The 20180-nt window shown below is 40.0% G+C and overlaps 1 protein-coding gene across 1 annotated transcript; it reads left to right on the top strand.

Annotated features, from left to right (window-relative positions):
* Positions 1 to 1861: 1861 nt before the first annotated feature.
* Positions 1862 to 18372, top strand: NAF1 (nuclear assembly factor 1 ribonucleoprotein; the record flags this gene model as incomplete). The annotated part of the gene is made up of 8 exons (XM_079534644.1): positions 1862 to 2514; positions 2706 to 2844; positions 3073 to 3166; positions 5507 to 5589; positions 6577 to 6737; positions 11529 to 11580; positions 15283 to 15388; positions 17981 to 18372. The coding sequence occupies 8 exons, from the start codon at positions 1862 to 1864 to the stop codon at positions 18370 to 18372; spliced, it is 1680 nt and encodes a 559-aa protein (XP_079390770.1).
* Positions 18373 to 20180: the final 1808 nt, after the last annotated feature.

The following is a 20180-nucleotide window of genomic DNA, read 5'->3' as shown; positions in this document are numbered from 1 at the left end:
TAATCATCCTTGTATGATTTTCCATAGATCCTTTCTATTATAGAGCACAGCACAGGGCAGTGATATTTAGACCATATGTTTCACATACTTCAGGACCTGAATGTAGTCACTGGAAAAGATTCCTGTAGCAGAAATGATAAGTCATGGCCTGAAACAGTGACAGAGCACCTAGTGGGAAAGCAGGGCCAACCCAGGGGAGCTCAGGTGCATGCAATGTAGCTGAATGACTGGAAGGGCTGGAGCCAGGATCCACTTCTTTCCAAATCTCATTTCAGGCTTGGCAGTGGAGGCAAGGCTATCTTGCTGGAGATTTCTGCTTTCTAGAGGCCTTCCACAGGTTAGTAGCTCTTTTCCTTTATTTCTGCATTCATGGCTGCTGCATTTGGGCTTCTTATTTGCTGCAACTGATGGCTTTGCCATCCTGCTACTATTGCAGTGCTTTCCATCCCATTATAGCGTTACAATTCCTAACCAAGGTGTTCTGAGTAATTGTGCAATGGCAGAGTTTATATCTGCCTGTTGTTTATACTTTATACGTGCTCCTCACTTCATACAGTACAAAAAATGCTAGGTGCTTGTGATGTTAAACTTCTTGTGGAAACTGTTCTCAGTATGTCTATCCTGCTTAGCCTATATATTTATTTTAGGTAGCTGTAAATAAAAACACGCTTTTGTATAGATGCTTAATTTTCCTACTAATCTCACGTAGCATCTGGTCTTACACATCGTGAATAAAGAATGGAACAATCAGAAAAAGAGATCTATTTTCTGGCAGTTGCTTACTTTAGCCTGCCTGCTGTATTTGTGAAGCACACTTCTGACTCTTTATTAAACATTGCTCAGACAGTCTGAAGGAGAAGCAAGTGTTTGAGTACACTCTATATGGAGCTGGAGGGGAAGTTCATTGCATGGAATTTCCGAATTGGGAAACATACTGCTCCCTCCTCTGCCTCTCACCATCATTCGAATCCCTGGTGTTTTGCTGTTGTTGTTTTTTGTGCTCTCTCCATGTAGTATCTTAAGTTTTTACTTATGATTTTTCCCCTTTAGAATAATTTTGCACTCTGCCATTCATTCATTCACTGGGAGTGAAAACACTCTGTTTGGGAGCCAGACCACAGCAGTTTTTTCAGGTTGCTATTATTATTATTATTATTATTATTATTATTATTATTATTATTATTATTTTCCATGGATGTTCAATGTAAGGCATGTATTTTATCTCCTCAGTCACTGTCATAGGGGAGAGCCCTCAGTAGCTCTCTCTTAAGCTTGGTGAGGGCAGAAGGAATTTCTTCTTTCTTTCCTACAGGAAAGCTGCTTCTTTGCCGGATCATTGCATGTCAAAAAGTGACCCCTGGCAAGTTGTGTGAGGCACCTGATGGACACCAGAACAGTGGCATTTATGGCAAACCTATAACAGAAGCCTTTATGTGGTGAGGAACGTTTTGATCATGTTAAAGTTCGGTGTTGTGGAGGTAGATACAATTATAGGGTTGCTAATATAGAGCTGGATGTTATAATAGTTTGAGATTGTTAACTTTTAGTAAGTTTTTTTGTTTTTTTTTTTTGTTTTTACTTAGAATCACATGCATGCCTTCTGTAAGCTGTCAGCACCACGACATCTTACAGCCCACAGGGAGCTCCCATGCAGAGGAACGCCAGCATTGCCTTTTGGAGAAGCCTCACGCAGGCGAATACCTTAGCGCCTTCAATCTAATCGCGGAATTTACCAGCCACATTTAAGTAAATTTAATTGAAAACTCGGCACCTTTTACACCAGCCCTTAAAGGGAAGCGAAGGCGCGCACGCTTCCTGCGCATGCGCCCTGCCCCTTACCGGCCGGAAGCCGCACGGGATAATGGCGGTAATGGCGGAGCAGCAGGAGGTGGTGGTGCGGCTGCAGACCCTGACGGTGGAGGCCGGCTCTGCCGCCGAGGCGCCTTCGGCAGAGGGGGCGCCTTCGGCAGAGGGGGCGCCTTCGGCAGAGGGGGCGCCTTCGGCAGAGGGGGCGCCTTCGGCAGAGGGGGCGCCTTCGGCTGAGGGGGCGCCTTCGGCTGAGGGGGCGCCTTCGGCTGAGGGGGCGCCTTCGGCTGAGGGGGCGCCTTCGGCTGAGGGGGCGCCTTCGGCTGAGGGGGCGCCTTCGGCTGAGGGGGCGCCTTCGGCTGAGGGGGCGCCTTCGGCTGAGGGGGCGCCTTCGGCTGAGGGGGCGCCTTCGGCTGAGGGGGCGCCTTCGGCTGAGGGGGCGCCTTCGGCTGAGGGGGCGCCTTCGGCTGAGGGGGCGCCTTCGGCTGAGGGGGCGCCTTCGGCTGAGGGGGCGCCTTCGGCTGAGGGGGCGCCTTCGGCTGAGGGGGCGCCTTCGGCTGAGGGGGCGCCTTCGGCTGAGGGGGCGCCTTCGGCTGAGGGGGCGCCTTCGGCTGAGGGGGCGCCTTCGGCTGAGGGGGCGCGCTCTGGCACGCCGCCGCCCGCGGAGGCTCGCAGCGAGCCGCACGCTGCCACCTCGGACTCGGAGAGGTGAGTTTGGACAGGGTGATGCTTTTCTATGGTCTCGTCCGGTGACTTTGTTAGGATGAGGGGAAGATCTCTTCTGTGTGCTGGATGTATTTAAGAAAACGTGTGCTGTCCAAAGCTAGTTGCACAAAGCGTAGTCTAGCAGCACGTTAATGTAGGGGTCTGTATTTTAACTCTTTTTTTCTTTTATTCAGTGACACAGATTCGGATAGTTCGTCAACTACGTCGTCCTCTTCATGTTCTCCTTCGGCGGTGTCTGATGACGATGATCACCCAAATGAGAAGGATAACAGAACGTACTGCGTTAGAACAAAAGATGAGTTGCCCCTTGATGTAAGTAAGAAGTGGTGTCTTTTTAAACTCTAATCTAGTAACTCAACTTCAAGTGATTTATGTATTTTTAAATTGTCAGGAAGAAAAAAAAAACAACAGTGATTAAATGCACACTTTAGCACTAGTTCAGACATCCAGTATGTGGTTAATAGTTTAAAATGTGTTCTCTTTCTCTATTTCAGTGGTGAATGTGTGGCTTTGTACTGAATAATGACTTGATATTTTCAGGAACTGCCTCCTGTTGAAGATTTAACTGTAATTCTGCCTGATAATGTTGAACTGAAGCCTTTTGGGACAGTTTCCAGTATCATTGAGCAGCTAGGTAGGCAAGATATGTTGAAATAAATGGTGTTTTTTTTTTTTTTAATAATTAAAATATTTCTAATATATCTTTACATAAGTTGTTTGTGAACCCTCACCCCAAAGTTTCAGCACAGCTGCGTTGTGCTTCACAGCACTGCTAAACCTTTCTGTTGATTCTATGCCCCTATTCAGGAAAGGGGCAGCAGATTTCTGAATGAGAACAGATGTAAAGACAAGTACTTTCAGCTGGATGGCCTTTATGTGGCATGTGAAATAAGATTTGCAAAAGTTGATATTGTTGAAACTTCTATACTGTTATTTGTGTTAAACTTACTTGAAGTGCTCTGTGCTGTTTGAATTGCTTTTAAAGCAATTTGCTTATGAAGTAAGTTTAAAAACAGTGCATTTATATTGAGTAGGAAACAAACAAATTGAAGTAAATAACGTTTGCTGTTAAAATTCCTTTTATCATAAAAGACTCTAGGTAATAAAAGCAATTCCTTGACAACAATTTTCTGCTGCACTGGTTTAGGATTAATCTCATTCATGTACTAGAGGCTGGCTGAAGGTGGTGGTTTCTTCATTGATTGTCCTGTTTTTCTACTTGTTCTTTCTCGTTCATACTAAAGATGGCTTTCTGCTGAAACAATAGTTAGGAAAGTTGGGGAGAAACTTCTTGCAAGTACAGATAATAACAGGGTAAATAGGTTTGAACTGGAAGAAGATGTATTTTAAATAGATATTAAGAAGAAATGCCTTACTGTGAGGGTGCTGAGACACTGGAGCAGGTTGCCCAGTGAGGTTTAGGATGCTTTCTCCCTGGAAGCATTCAAAGCCAGGCTGTGGATGGGGCTGTGAGCAACCTGGTCTAGTGGGAGATGGCCCTGCCTATAGCAGAGGTTTGGAACTAGGTGATCTTAAAGGGCCTTCCAACCCAAACAATTCTATGAGTCTGTGTTGCTGAACTATTGCTCAGGTATATTCCCAGTGGGGATTAAGCAACACATCCAGTTCTTCCACTGTTTATTTCCCTCGCTGCCTAAATTCACTGAACTATTAAGTGTGTAGCGCTGTTGCTTGGCACATCACAAGACGTGTGCAAACTTAAATTAGAGCAAAGCTTGAAGAGCGTAGCTTGGAGAAGCATTTAATTCTTGTAAATTCTATTATGTAAGTTTAGAAGAGAGAATTTTATTAGCTTTTGATAAAGTCTTATGTTGACAGTGCTTGAATGACTTTGATTGGGAGGCATGGATAATGCTTAATTGAGCATTATGTTTTAGGGTGGAGAAGATTACCTTCAGAATCAGAATTGAGTTTAATGCTGCTGTTTCTCTTGACATCTTTAAGTTTAGTTCCTGCTGAAAGTCAAGACTGAATATTTCTGTTGCCTAATGCAATAGAAATAAGGAGAAAACAGGTGAGAGTAAATGATTCTAAAAGTTTCTTTAAAGAATGGGCCCTTTGAGTCTGGAAAACAGAAAAAAGAAATTCATTCATAGCCTATGTATCAAATTATTTAATACATGAAGTGTTTACTTCTGTGTCTCTTTGTAAGTGTTCAAGTCTCGCAGATGTTTCATTTTTGGAGGTACTGAAACAACCTGCACCATCTGGCTGCTTACACCATCATTTATCATGAATTGGGCCCAAATGTAGTATGGATCTATTATGTGACCTGGAAGTGCAGAAACTTCAAACTATGTGCCTGCACACATAAATAATGCTACTGTGACTGGTCTGCTGGGCATCTTTTGTGTTCTTGCCTGCTTTCTGTTAGTTACTAAGAGGATAAACAGCTATTTCGATTCTCTTTTCTGGGGAGAATTTATTGTGGAATACTAAGGGGGCAGAAGAAAACTTAAAATTGCTGTGCACTCAGCTAAGAAACAACCCGGGGAACTGCAACAGTATTTTACGTAAGTGTTAGGTGCAAAAAGGAAGTCTCTTCATCTCTTGAGAGCAGTAATTCTGCAAACTTTGTCACGCCATCACAGGGGAAGGACTTAATGATTGTAAGTATTTTAGTGTGTGGACGAGAATTTCTAGGAGAAGCGCAGATGTTTTTCACACAGAGGGTGGTGACACACTGGAACGGGTGGTTTTGGGTGCCCCATCCCTGCAGGCATTCAAGGCCAGGCTGGATGTGGCTCTGGGCAGCCTGGTCTGGGGGTTGGGGACCCTGCACCCAGCAGGGGGTTGAAACTAAATGAGCACTGTGGTCCTTTTCAGCCCAGGCCATTTGCTGATTCTCTGTGTTTGCTTTGAAAATTATTGTGTGATTTGTTTTATTTCCCTGCAGTTAACTCATACTGCTGTTGCAACTTAAAGTTCTATTTGGTTTTGTTTTCTATTTTAGTAATAGTTGAATCTCTGAGAGGCCTACCTCCAATAAATGAGGAAAGCATAATTTTTAAAGAAGATCGACAAGCAGCAGGAAAGGTATGTGTGTGTAAAGCATGTTGACCTTTTATTCTAGTGTTACAAGCTATTATGTTTCAACATAATATACTGTCCAAGTCATCTAAATGTAATGCTTCCTTGATACACGACTTTTCCTTGTGGTTTTGACTCTTGTTAGCATCATTTAGGTTTCTTAATTTCAAGAATTCCATCTTGGAGTTAATTGCATCCCTCTGGAATTACGGTGTGTTGAATTTCTGCCATTTGATGAATGTGCTTGTGGTTGCTTTCAGGTATTAGATATCTTCAATAATAAGCTGTGTTCTTTTATTGCCAGGAGAATTTCTGTTGACTTTTAGGAAATGTGGGGAATGTCTGCGTAGCTGTGCTCTGATGTTGTAGTCTTAGGCCCACGTGTGCTTTATGTGACTGTGATGAAGAATGCAGGGAACAGCGTTGCTTTGAATTTTGTATATTTTCTGTAGAAAGAAAGCCATCGTGTGGAACTATCACTGCCATAACATCTGTCTGTGCTAGATTTGAGTGGAATACAGAAAAATCTAGCATGAAATTGCAGCTGTTCAATGCAGTATCAGTCAGAATTCTCTCCGTGGAGTGACAGAATGGACATTGGAACTAACAAAAAGGCATCTTGTAGAAAGGAAATTTTAGAAATAAACAATCAGGAGATTATTGAGCTGTTCAGATTTGAAAGCAAAATAGAGAGAGAAAATCAGGGGACTAACGAAGGTAATGGTGACTGAAGTAAAGGAAGTTGACATTGAAGGCAGTGCATTTGAATGGATGAAGGTGAAATCAACATGAAAAAACTTATGACTTACAGTAGCTAGGGAAACACATTGCCAAAAAAAGAGCAGTAATAAGGGTATGACATGAAGGTAACTTCATTTGCTGCAATTTAAAAACACCTCCAAATTCCTAAATACAAAGTGTCTTAAAGATTTGGGGTTGTGTACAGTGAGGTGAGCATCTAACGTGGTCATTTACTTAAATTTTGTGTTTCAGGTCTTTGAGGTGTTTGGTCCTGTTCAGCATCCCTTTTACGTGTTAAGGTTTAACAGCTCTGAACATGTTAAAGCAAAAGGTATTAATGTGCAAGACATCATGTACTTTGCTCCATCAGTGGAGGACTTCACCCAGTACATATTTGCAGAGAAACTACAACAGTGAGTCCTACTTTTCTAATCTGCTTATGATGCATTTCTTTAATGTGTTACTTTACATAGCTGAGAATTATGAATTAAAGTTAGGCTTGAGTGAGAAACTACAGGACTCTGCTAACATTTCTGGTTATTCTCAACTGTGTTGTAATAACAGGATTGTACAGTTCTGATTTTCAGAAAAGTACAGAACAACTGCAAGCTTCTAAAGCACTACAGTTAATGAGGTTTGATAGATTTTCATTCAATTTAATACTTAAGTTTAATTATTTTTTTTTTAACAAATACCATAACCAAAATTAGGTTATTTTGTACAAGAACAAAAAAATAGTTTCATACCTGCACCCTCTGGATGAATTTGGCAAGATGAACTGTCTTGCATTTTGTTGTTAAGAAGTTTTGTAGCTTAATGTGGTTTAATCCTTTCTATAAACTTGTGTGAATTCTGAACAAGCTGGTATTTACTATTTTCAATTACAAGGCCAGAACTGAAACTTAATAATTTAAAAAAATAAAAATAAAAAATGTCTTAAGCAGGTGGACAAGAACAGTTCTGTATGGAAATGACTTGCTTCAGTTTGGTGGTGTTTTTCGTTGGGGAGATGATGATCAGAAACTTTTCAATATCACAGAATCACAGAATGGCCAGGGTTGGAAGGGACCTCAAGGATGATGAATCTCCAACCCCCTGCCACAGGCAGGGCCACCAACCTCTAAATTTCATACCAGCCCAGGCTGCCCAGGGCCCCATCCAACGCGGCCTTGAACACCTCCAGGGATGGACGGGGCATTCACAGCCTCTCTGGGCAGCTGTTCCAGCACCTCACCACTCTCTCTGTAAAGAACTTCCCCCTGACATCCAACCTAAATCTTCCTTCCCTCAACTTAAAACCACTAGTGTTTGCCTGCCTGAGGAAAATAGAATTATTCAGTGGTTTGGGTTGGGAAGTGCCCTTTAATATTGCTTAGTCCAAGCCCTGCTGTAGGCACTTGCACCTCCCACAAGATCAGGTTGCTCACAGCCCCATGCAGGGAGAGGCATCCACAACCTGATTGGGCAACCTATTCCAGTTTCTCACCACCCACATATAGATTTCTTCCTAATATCTAGTCTGAATTTATCTTCTTCCATTTAAAGCTGTTTCCCCTCATCCTGTTGGTATATGCTCTTATAAAAAGTCCCTCCCTGGCTTTCCTGTAGACCCCCTTCAGGTACTAGAAGGCTTCTATAAGGGTCTCCTTTGAGCCTTCTCTTCTCCAGACTGAAGACCTCCAGCTCTCTTAGCCTGTCCCCATAACAGAGGTGTTCCAGCCCTCTGATCATCTTTGTGGCCCTACTTTGGACCCACTCCAACGTCTCCATGTCCTCCTTGTTTTAGGGACTTGAGAACTGGAAGAGGTACTCTGGGTGGGAGGTCTCACTAAAGCAGAGCAGAGGGGCAGAATCATCTCCCTTGACCAGCTAGTCATCTTCTCTTGATGTAACTCAGAATTCAGTTAACCTTTTGGGCTGCAAGCACACACTGCAACCATGTCAAGGCTGCTCTCAAGCCATTCTCTACCCAACCTTTATCTGTGCTTGGGGTTGTCCCTACCCAGGTGCAGGACCTTGCGCTTGTCCATGTTGAGCTTCATGAGGTTGGCATGGGCCCACCTCTCCAGCCTGTCCAGGTCTCTCTAATAGCATCCATTCCCTCTAGTGTGTCAACTACACCCAGCTTGGTGCCATCTGCAAACCTGCTGAGGGTGCATTTGATCTCACTGTGCATGTTGCCTACAAAGATGTTAAGTAACATCGATCCGTGAGAAATGCCACTCATCACCAGTGTTGAGTTGGACTTCGAGCCATTGATCACAACACTGAGTGTGACCATCCGACCAATTTCTTATCCAGTAATTGTTCTATCCATCAAATCCATTTTTCTCCAATTTGGTGACCAGGATGTCATGTGGGACAGTGTTAAATGCTTTGCACAAATTCAGGTAGATGTTGTCGGTTGCTCTTCTTTTATCCACTGACTGTATAATAACAGGACTTGTTGCCGTTCAAATGATAAAAGACTGAAAGGTAAGGATTAAGAAATAAGGTGTAATAGTGGACTGCTGAACATTAATTACCTTAATTATTGATGAATTGCCTGAAACAGCTATACTTTGGAAGTCTGTCACACGTGACTTAGTCTCTTAATATTATTTCTCATCTGACCTCTTACTTCATAAAAAGAAAAAAGTAATGCTTGTTGTCTGCGTTAGTTGCGCCTTGAGTATCTGCAGGAGTCTTTTTTTTCTTTTTATTTTTCCCTGGGGAAGCAACAGGTGTTTAAACTTTATTTTTTCCCTTTTAGTGAGTACCACTAAAAATACAGTATCACTGTGCTGCTGCTTTGCTTTTTCTGCAGCTTTTGGGTGCCAGCTGGTGTTTGATTTGTGCTGCTAAACTTTGTTGCTTAGCACAGTAACTGCACACACTTGAGGCATCTGCTTTCTGCATCTATAACTGAAGTCCATACTCAGTGTGTGAGATGGCTGACTTGTGTTTTAGTTTGCATGCTTTGCAAGTAGTTTTGGGAGCTGTTTGTCTTTCAGTAGAACTTTTCTCTCATGTATGGTACAAAATTGAACACTAGCTAAGAGTTTTTGCACTTCCACATCTCATTGGCAACTGAACAATGTACCAGACTTTGTTTCTTGCCTTGCATTAAAAATGAGTAGTGTCACTAGTAGTCTGCAGTATTGTACTTCATGGATTATTGTTTTTCTGTAATTCCTCATTTTTCTCAGGGAAGGTTCTTAAGCTTTTGTGACATAATTGATATCTCTTGTTGAAGCTACCTTTTCACAAGGCAGGTAGGGTTGGTCATGTCAAGTGGAAAACGATGAACAATTTTCATGTCTTATGTCTGCTACTGTATCTGCATAAAGAAACCAAGATGACACCATAGGAAAGTTGAGCTTCAGTCAATGCCACACACGCAGTAGGGCTTTTGAACCTTAATAGACTGCGAATTTGGTGACTTGGATGTCTGCTTTTTGTTAGTTTTCTGGACTCTGTGGATGAGCCTGAAGTTTTTAAAATGCTACCTAAAACTGTGGTATCTTGAAAAGAGAAGTAAACAGGATTGAGATCTGAAATACACCTTGCGTTTGAAGCATTTTTGAGATCTGGCGTGCTATTTGCTTGCGTTGCACAAAGTTGTATTGACATGAATAAGCCTTACACTTCAAGTGAAATAGATGGAAGTGCCATTATTCAGTGGGTAGTTTAAAACTTCTTGAATGCAACGTAATACGTTGCTCAAAACGGTGGGTTTTTGCCTGCATTGCCTGAAGCATGGAATAATTCTAAGCAGGCTCATGTATTTCCATGATTCCTCTGAGCCACCTTTTAGGCTTTCAGATCTTGAAAATATCTGAATTCAGAAATCTAAGATATGCTATTATTTGCAAGAGGTAATTAAATAAAGCATGAAAAATGTTTATTTTGGTGGAATAATGAAGGGTGATTTGGCAGACTTCAAATAATTGTTCATCAGACAGCTTAAGTTTTAAGACTACTAACTTCAAAAACTGAGTCTTGCATAGTGCCTAATGATCACAGGTTTTGGAGTTTTATGTGTGCTCTGGTATTTCTGGAAGGCATTTATTACCCTGAAATAACAAGATGAGAAGGAGAAACAAAGAAGCTTGTTCTTAATGAGGAGAAGCAATGTTGTTTATTGCCTAAGTAGAGTGTTATCTGCAAGCTAGAAGAAATTAATCATATAGAAAGTTCTTATTATCCTGCCTTTCCTGTAACAGTTCCTGTTAATGAAACTTGAAAATGGTTTGCATTCCAGAATTTGCTGGGATGATGAAAGTGCAGTTTTTCTGGTTTTCTAGTGATGCATAAAGATTGAGCTTTAGTTTTAGGGCTTGAGGCGCAAGGCTGCCTGGTGTCATTGGCTGCCCTGTACTTTGCTGCTGCCGCCTGATTGTTTCTAACATAACCCTTGGCAATTAGAGTGCTGATAACATAGAACACCTTGTAAACGTCTGGTTCCATTTTGCAAGTAATAATTTTCACCATTTCAGGATTTTATGTATTTTGCATAAATAAAGATTGTCTCAACGTTTCAGAACAAAATATATTAAATTTAGGAGGAGTGTGTTCTGCAGTCTTAAACAGCATAATTTAAGCTTGTTCCACAAAGTTGCTATTTGTCAAAGAAGTTATTTAAATTTTATTTATTGGAGTTCTTAGAATCATAGAATCATAACATTGCTCAGGTTGGAAAAGACCTTAAAGATCATTGAGTCCAACCACAAAACCTGACCATCCTACCCTAACTGTAACAGTTCTCTGATAAATGATGTCCCTGAGCACCACATCCAGGGATGGTGACTCAACCACCTCCCTGGGGAGCCCATTCCAGTGCTTCACAACCCTTTCTGTAAAGAAGTGTTTCCTGACATCCAACCTAAACTTAGTCTGGCACAACTTGAGGCCATTTCCCCTTGTCCTGTCACCGGTGAGAAGAGACCAACCCTGCTCTTGCTGTAAGCACCTTTAGCTCTCACTCAAGGCACCTTTGTCTTGAAGTGGTGGTTGGGGAAATAACTGGTACTACTTCAAAATTAGTTTTGGTTGTTGGGCAAGAAAGTTTGACCTAAGTCAGAGCTTAATATTAGCTGTGTAATATGTTCAGTCCACTCAGAAGAGGAGGGTTTTTCAAGTGGTGTATGTAGTAAAGTTCTAAGTTAACGTATGTTAATCTTTCTTCACAAATAAAATGATTGTCTTTTTTTTTTTTCTTTTAGGGAAAAGGGGTCAGATGCATCTTGGAAGAATGATCAGGAACCACCACCTGAGGTAACTATCATTTTTTTTTTAATTGTTTTTGATTGCAGAAAATAAAGACAAATTTCTGTGCAGAGTAACTAATGCTTGTTCTTTCCTTCATTGTTAAGGGAATCTGCTTTTGTAAGAGAGGCCCAACAATTGCTGTAGAGAGATCTTGTCCTCTTCTTTAACTTGCTTTTTGGAACTGAAAATACGTATTTTCAGTACCTCCATTTCTTCAGGAGTATGTTTGTCAATCTAAATGACCAACTTTGAGTAGCAGTGCTTCTGTCTTGCCTAATATTTTTATGTCTGCTAGGGAGTTCTTGTACTTGCTGTTCTTTTACTGCAGCTTGATCTTGCAAGTAAACAATTGTCTGTATGTAAAGGTCTCCTAGTGCCCTGCAGTGTTGGATGTTCATCTCTTAATTTAACATCTCTTCTGTTGCATTATTTGAATGGCTCCTTGATGAGGTTTCTTTACTGTTTCTTACTGTAAAATGCTAGGCTAGCTTCCTGGGATTTAAGCTGCTTCCATACAAGTGAGGGTTTCTCATGACAGTTGTATGACATTGCTTACTGTGGAATCTCTTAAAGTTTTCTTTAGTGACACTCAGGCTTTCTGTCCAGTGCTCCTTAATTCCACTGAAACTGTACTCCTCATGACTGCTCTTTATTGTAATAGGAACATATTGGTGTGTTTTTGTGAGATTTTCTAGCTCAAAGCTTGCACTGTTTTACCCTGCAGTTTCCACTTTCAGATTGCTATATCCAGAATAGCTAAAATGCTGTCCTGAGCAGTATTGTGAAAAGATCTGTCTAGCTGATTTTTCTGTAATTAGTGAAAGCTTGAATGGTTACTGTAGTTGTTTGATATCAGCTTCTTAATCTAAACTCTAAAATAGGAAAGGATTTATTTGTTAGTGTTTCTGGGTGGGGTCTTTTTCTTAGTATTCTAACCAATGCTGCATTCACAGTCCTTATCTCAAGCCAGATTTTCTGGCTTGAAGGAGGGATGTGGCTCAAGCCTTTCAAGCTTTTGTAACGTTTGAAGACATGACAGACTGATACATCATCACACAACATCCCAGAATGTTGGTTTTTCTAGTATGATGTACAATGGATCTTGAAATACCACCTTGATTTCTTCTGTTGTTTCTTAGTCATGCCTCTAAAGCTGTTCAGGAGATCAGTATGTAAATGCTTGCTTGAATTTATGGGTACCTGAGTAACTTCAAAAATGTGGCTATGTATAGTGAAACAATCAAGTCTTCTACAGATAAGGATACATTGCTTTTCCTGAAGTTAGTATTTATTTATTAGGAGATGTTTTTATTAAGATAATACTGGTCTCTTTGAGCATTAGAACTTGGAAGTACTGAGGGAGCTTTATTTATTGTTCTTCACTATAGGAGCAAAGGAAGAAGATTTGAAAGAAATCAGTAATGGCGAGGATATGCAACTTAGTTGCTTTTTGTGACACCTTTTTGTTTGTTCTGCTGTTGTCCATGTGTGCTGTTTCGTAGAAAACACATCTAACATGTTGTAATCCTTAGACTCTGTGCAGTCCTAGCAGTTACAGTTTGCAGCAAGATAAGCAGACTGTGACAGCTAATGAGATGGTAGAAAGCAGCTTCTGCTTTCAAGACAGTAAACGTTGACGAGGGTGCAGATTAAATTTTATGCTACTGATGCTTGAAATTGTCTCACACAGCCAGACTCTTTCAGAGCCTTCTGCTGCCAATTGATTCTAAAGCTTGTCTGGCAGGCTCGCATCATGAGCTGCATGTAAGTGCTGGAGTCGGTTCTTTTTGTGTTGCTGTGAAGGTTTGTTTTTGCACAAGTCTTAAATGAATGTGTTTTAGGCCTTTTATGCTTGGCACCTTTTTTAAGGTGTGGACTAAGTATTCCTCCTTCAGCAGCTTGTTGAAGTCTAGACTCAGTATGGTTTGTCTAGGCCTCGTCTTTGAGGTGGGAGGATGATAGCGTGTGATCTATTTGCTGTGAGGCCAGAAAGAGTAGGTAACTGATGTCTTTGAGGTAGCTTCTATAGGATGTCCAACAAAAAAGCAGCTAGCAGCACGAAGTACTTACTTGTTATTTCTGTTCTACTCAAGGATGGTATACTCCATTATTTAGAAAAAATAGAAGTTAACAAACACTGTTGGAGAGGAGAGCCACGAGGATGATCGGGGGACTGGAGCACCCCTATGAAGACAGGTTGAGGGAGCTGGGCTTGTTCAGCCTGGAGAAAAGAAGGCTGCGGGGTGACCTCATTGCAGCCTGCAGTACCTAAAGGGAGCCTGCAAACAGGAGGGGAATCAACTCTTTGAAAGAGGAGATAAGTGGTTTGAAGTTGAGGGAGGGAAGATTTAGGTTGGATGTCGGGGAAGTATTTTACAGAGAGAGTGGTGAGGTGCTGGAACAGCTGCCCAGAGAGGCTGTGGATGCCCCGTCCATCCCTGGAGGTGTTCAAGGCCAGGTTGGATCGGGCCCTGGGCAGTCTGGGCTGCTATGAAATGTGGAGGTTGGTGACCCTGCATGTGGCAGGGGGTTGGAGCTTCATGATCCTTGAGGTCCCTTCCAACCCTGGCCATTCTGTGATTCCATGATGCATGGTATATATCATTATATTTCTTGTAGAGTATAATCTAATTATGCAGAGGGGGAAATGGTTATATTCAGAATTGACTTCTAAGAAGCTTTTTTCACCACTGTATCAGTGCCATTTTTTTTTATGTCTGCTCTGAATGAACTAAAACAATATATAATTTTTGCTGCTTGTTCTTCTTTTCAGAAGTAGGGGGGGGTAAGAAGCATAAGCCCCTACCCCCTTGAGTCACTAAAAAGAGCTCTTCAGTTACTGACAGAGTTCTTTCCTAACATTAATAACTTTGTCCTTGCTCTAAAGGAAGCAAGCCCTCACATGAAAGGAACAAAGTTGCAGTGAGATTGTTGTAAATGATGATGTTCTTCTCACCTGAAAATTCTTTGGGAATAATGTTGTTTATGAAAGTTTAACAGGAACAATATCATTAGTCAGTATATCTGTATTTTGTTGGTTTTAATGAAGTTAAATTTAACTGAGTCATAAATCTAACAGCTGTCATAAAATAAATTATTACAGAAACCCATAATTCACCTACACCACACTTAGGTGAACTTGTACACTTTTGCAAGCTTTTTAATAATAATTACTAGCCAGATTCACTCAGCTGCTGCTTTTTTCCCTTTAGTTTTGGTGAGAACTATGTAAATCCCTTACTTGCTGGAATGTCTTTTGAAGAGTACAATAGAATCTTTTCAAGATTTCTGTTAAATTATCTGCATGTTCCTAGAATTTTCACTGCACTTTCAGCAATAAGCTGTGGAAGGAGCACACGAAAAATTGTTTGCATTTTTTAGATTGCTTTTCATTCAAGATGATAAAAACCACAAGTATTCAGTGTATGAATGTTGCTGCTTTTTAAGAAAATTGCAAGGTATAATTGTGAATTGTGTAACTGCCTTCTGAGTATTTATGGAATGCTGAGTTTCTGATTGTGTTAAGGAGCCAGCTGAATACAGTGGCTCTTTCAATGCACAATATCAAAGTGCACTGGCAATATTCTTCTCAGCTGACTGCAGGATGGATTATTTTCTATATAATGATTTATTTTGATATCTGAAATGATCTGCATTTTTTTGTTTGTTTGTTTTATATACATTTGTTTTACTTTTTTTTTTAACTAGGCCTTGGACTTCAGTGATGATGAAAAAGAAAGAGAGGCAAAACAAAAGAAGAAGAAGCCACAGAGTCAAGGAAGGAAGAAAGTCAAAACAGATACAAATGCAACAAGTGAGTGAATACTATAGAGCAGTGCTTTCATCTCTTATGCTGTTTGAAAAATAGTGTTATCTGCCTTAAAAAAAATTGAGCTTTCCTGCAGCTAATCAATGTTTCTATTCTTTTCAAAGTTGTTGTATTTATGAATTTGTGGCTATATTGCTTAATTTTTTTGAACATGGCAAAGGGAAACAGTACAGAGCAGGAAGGTTGTCAGCAGAGATTTAAAGACAGTATCAACTAAGACAGTGAGGGTTTAGAACAGATACCACCTTTTGAAGTTTGGAAATTGCAGAGATTATTGCAATTATTTCAGAGATCATTGTGGTCCAAGTTCATCCTAAGTCTTGGAATGCAAGGAGAATATACAGGAATCTTGGTTTTTTTTTTTTTTTTTGAGATTCAGGGAGCAGGTACAACTTTCAATGGGGAATTTCTTCCTTTACCTGACAAAAGTTCTTTTTTTTTTTTTTTTTAATTAATTCCTCTCCTTTAGAAATAAGTTGTCTTTTCACTTGTCATAGTCATTAGGCAGTGGAAGCTATTAGAAGCTTATCTATGAAAAACCATACATTTTATTGCACAGTCATCTCTATGTTTCTTTCTCCAGCTGTTGACAAATGGGCTGTAATTGCTGCTGCACTGTTTGCAGTGACCACATTTTCCAGTGTCTTTTCTAATGTAACTCTAATGATAAAAACATATTAATGGATTTCATTTTTGGTTGAAAAATGGCTCTTTCCTTTAGCTTTACTGATTTGCTTCTGTTACGTTTTCAGTACTGCTCCTTTTAAATACTGCTGACCCACATCATCTCCCTTCTTCCTTCTCTGCTGCTGTGCTCATACATGGGCTTACTGCTTCTGATTGCTTCATTTCTGGTGTGCTTTTCCCCACTGATATTTCTTAGACTGACTCCTGCCATCAGGATTCTGCTGTTTTTCCTTTGTACAACTGCTAGACAGTCCACCTCCACTGAATTCCTTTTCTCCTTAGTTGGGAGGTCAGCAGCTGCCTTGTTAATTGCTTTCTTCTGTGCACAGTTTGTTCCCTTCGTTGCTGATGGTTATTTTCTCTCCTGGTTTCTGCTTCTCTGTATTGAATCTGGTGTAGTTTTCACCATTCCTATCTTGCAAATTGGTTGCAGAGCTGCATTTGCCCAGGGCTTTCTGAGGCTGTTAGTGTACTACCTTACATGAGTGAGAGCACAAGAAGAGGAACTGTCTCAGTATATCAAGGGAGTATGGGTTATGATTAGCTGTGTTTTTCTGTACATGACGTGCTTTAAAACTTGTCTGCAGTTTACTTACGGCAGTGGAATTCAGCTGCAAGGATAGCTGGCAAGTTGTAATATAAACTCAGTTACAACTGGAGTTTAGCTTGGTTGTGTTGTCATAAAACTTAATGTTGGCTCCTTGTTAGAGCCTTCATTAGGAGGAGACAGAACAGGAATACCAAGTAGCAGTACATTTATTATGAACATTTAATAAATGCTTACTTGACTCTTTCAATAGGAAGAAAATTCTTTAAAAGACAAATGCTGAAAATGAGTTGGCTTAACATACAGTCTGTTCTTTTTTTTTTTTTTTCCCTAGATTAATTTACTTGTTAATTTCATTAAATTTGACTTTTATGCTGTAACGCCAACTCAGGTCAGAAAGCGGGATGCAAGGCCTGATGTATGGTGGTAAATGATTTTGTCTCCACATGTGTCTGCCTAGATATGTTTTAAATAGTAAATTGTTGTAAGGATAGCTTTTGACATTTTACTTAAGGAGTTAGTATTAAGCTATAACTTTATGCAGAAGGACAGAATGCTACAGGCATGTAGGTTTTGACATGCATAATGTGTTCTAATTTAACATATTTCCTTTCACATCCTTGAAAATTTTATACTTAGATGCTTTATATTGGTTAAGTGATAGAATCATAGAATCAAAAGAATCATTTGAGTTGGAAGAGACCCTTAAAGGCCATCTAGTCCAAACCCTCTGCAGTGAACAGGGACATCTGCAGCTAGATCAGGTTGCTCAGAGCCTGGTCTAGCCTGACAAAAAGCAGTGCTATAACAGTTTGCAGCAGAATGAAAAGACAAGAAGCATTTTGCAGCAGAAGGAAAATCTGAAAATCTCAAGATGGAATAAGGACTACTGATTTATCTTCAGTTTGAGAATGTGCTACTTGTAAATCTTGTTGTAAACTGAAGCTTCAAAATACTTGCAGTTTGAGTATTCACTTGATAATGTGGAGGAAAGCACGTGGGGGAAAAAACATGAAATGTCCATTTTTAATGACTGTATTTGCAACCCTCAGGATCATTCTTTCTGTATTTATTTAGCTGATCAGGATGAGGTACTAAACTGTGAACTTGTCAGTAATTCTTTTTTTTAATCTTATTTATCAGTAATGTTTGAGAAGGTAACTCTTTCCTTGACTTCAGCTCTATGCATGATTTTAATGGAGATGCGTCTCTACCCAGTTGTGGATTTCTCAGTACAGGCTGCCTATCTGTGTTCATTTCTGAAGACGAAAGAGAACCTTGAAGGATTTGTGAGGACTACTGTAACTTTCAAAAATATTAAGTGTTCTTGTTTTATTTTTAAGGTGAGTATAAAGGACTTCATCAATCAGTGCTACAGCCTGCTTCGAGTTATTCAAGGGGATACCACGGCCAAAGATTCTCTGGGGATCCATTTTTTTCTCCATCAGGACCCCCACAGTTTCCTAGACCACCACATCCATACTCTTCAGACAGCAGGATACACCAGGAGTCTCCACCGTTTCCACAACCTCATAGAAAAGAACATCTAATGATGCAACAGTATCCCTTTCCTCCTCCAGTGTTTGGTTCCATTAATGAGATGCATCAGTTTCACCATCCGCCTTCAAATCCAAATATGATTTGCACAGACCCAAACATGTACAACTTGTATCCATTTATGCCAGTTCCTCTACCTCCTCCAGATAGCCAACCTTCTCAGTTCAGGCCTTACTAAGTTTCCATAAATGTGTATAGAATGTTGCTGTTTAAGGGGAGGAAGAACAGGCTGCCTGGGCCATATTTGCTTATTTTGGAGATGGTTATCTTTTTCTGCAAGAATGAAACAAAAGCAGAGTTTAATACTTTGTGGGATGTCCACAGAATATTTTTTCTATGTTCTTTTTGTTTCAAAGAAGAAAACTGTATGGTAAAAAATAATCAATTATCAAATAATGGTTTATTTTTATAACTTTACCAATTTAGGATGCTAACTAATAAAAATTTTTTGGAGACTGCTATGTAGTGGTTGAAATCTATTCAGTAATAAATAGAATTTTATATAACTGCTGTTTTGTGGTAATCACGGGTGTTGTTTTTAATAGCATAGCACTATAACAGATGTAAGACTAAACTGTCTCTTTTATTTTGGCAAATTTTAAAGTTATTTATAAGGAAAATAAAAATGCAGATGTACTTCCTTTTATCCTTTTAATCCAGATTTACCTCTGTTTATGTAAGTTATAAATGCCTGCTACTCAATTTCTGACACCTCGTTAATTTCATGTTAAGTGAAAGAATGGAGCTGGATAGTCTGTTTTAATTAGCTAGAGTAGCTAGATCAGAGTTTGAACTAGGCAGTAAATTACTTGGTCAGATCTAGTATCCTACAGTAGCTGTAAGGACAATATTAGGATGTAACTGCATAGAATGGGAACATTAAAGGCTGTGTTAATATGTATAGGTTGTTTTTATGCCTCGTGCAGAAATGCCCATGGATGCACATAGGCTTTTGTCAGCCTTTCTAAGAAGAAATGATCAGACCTTACAGAGACGGTGTATCATTTCAGAACCTCATTGATTGCATTTTGGACATAAAAGGTATGTGGCAATGGATAGACCAGGTTTTTTCAGCTTGCTTCTGGGCGGGGGTGGAATTGTCAAGCAAAGCCCAAGCTCTTCCTGGCCAGAATTGCAATTCTGCAGTTGCAATTTCTTAGTCTCCAAGGAAGAGAGTCCAAGTGCAGTCTCTTTGACTGCATGGCTAGAATAGAAAACTTCACTGTGTATAAGGGGGGGTGGCAGGATCTTAAAGGTGGCTTTTTTCACTCTGAAAATATTAATAGTTATAGAATGGAACAGAGTGCTTAGTCTTGTGCAGCGAGTGTTTTTTTTTTCTCAGACTCACTGGCCTCATTAGGTTCTTTGGATACATGTTTAAAGGCTAATTAAGCTCTGCAGGTATTGCTTTTTATTTCTAATTCCAAATAAGAGTGAAGCAAAACCTTAACGTGTAGATGAGGTACTGTCATATAAAGAGGCTGTTAAATCTGGAATTAAATTCTAATTCATGATTTATTTACTGAAATCAGCTCTCTAAAATTTGTTCAACGGAGAAGGCTGCATAGATCTCAAGTATGATTGATAGTAAACAGAAGGAAAGGTCTATATACACAGCAGCATCATATTCTTTTTCAGAACATTTGGTAGTTTGGTTCTTGCAGGTTTTTTGTACTAAGACTCTCTATTCATTTAATGTAAATGCATACATTCTGTGAGGGATGGAGGAGGTGAATTTCTAAGTTGTAACCCAAGTATTGCTATTGGGAGCTACAGGTGTTAAGCCTTGTATTCGATTCTCAATATAGCTGCAGGTTACATCAGGTTTGGTTTATCTGAGATTGAATTAACTCAGCTGGAATTTTACTTTTTGCTTTGTGTAGCTATAAAAGCAAACTGTTAATGGATGGAAATAATGTTTTATCTACTCTTAATTGTACTGTATCACACTTTTAGTGTAGCTAGTAGCAACAAGTATTTATTTTG

This window comes from Tetrao urogallus (genome assembly GCF_951394365.1).
Source record: "Tetrao urogallus genome assembly, chromosome: 4".
Lineage (NCBI taxonomy): Eukaryota > Metazoa > Chordata > Aves > Galliformes > Phasianidae > Tetrao > Tetrao urogallus.
Note: the sequence above shows the minus strand (reverse complement) of the source record. Positions and strands in the feature narration are given on the sequence as shown.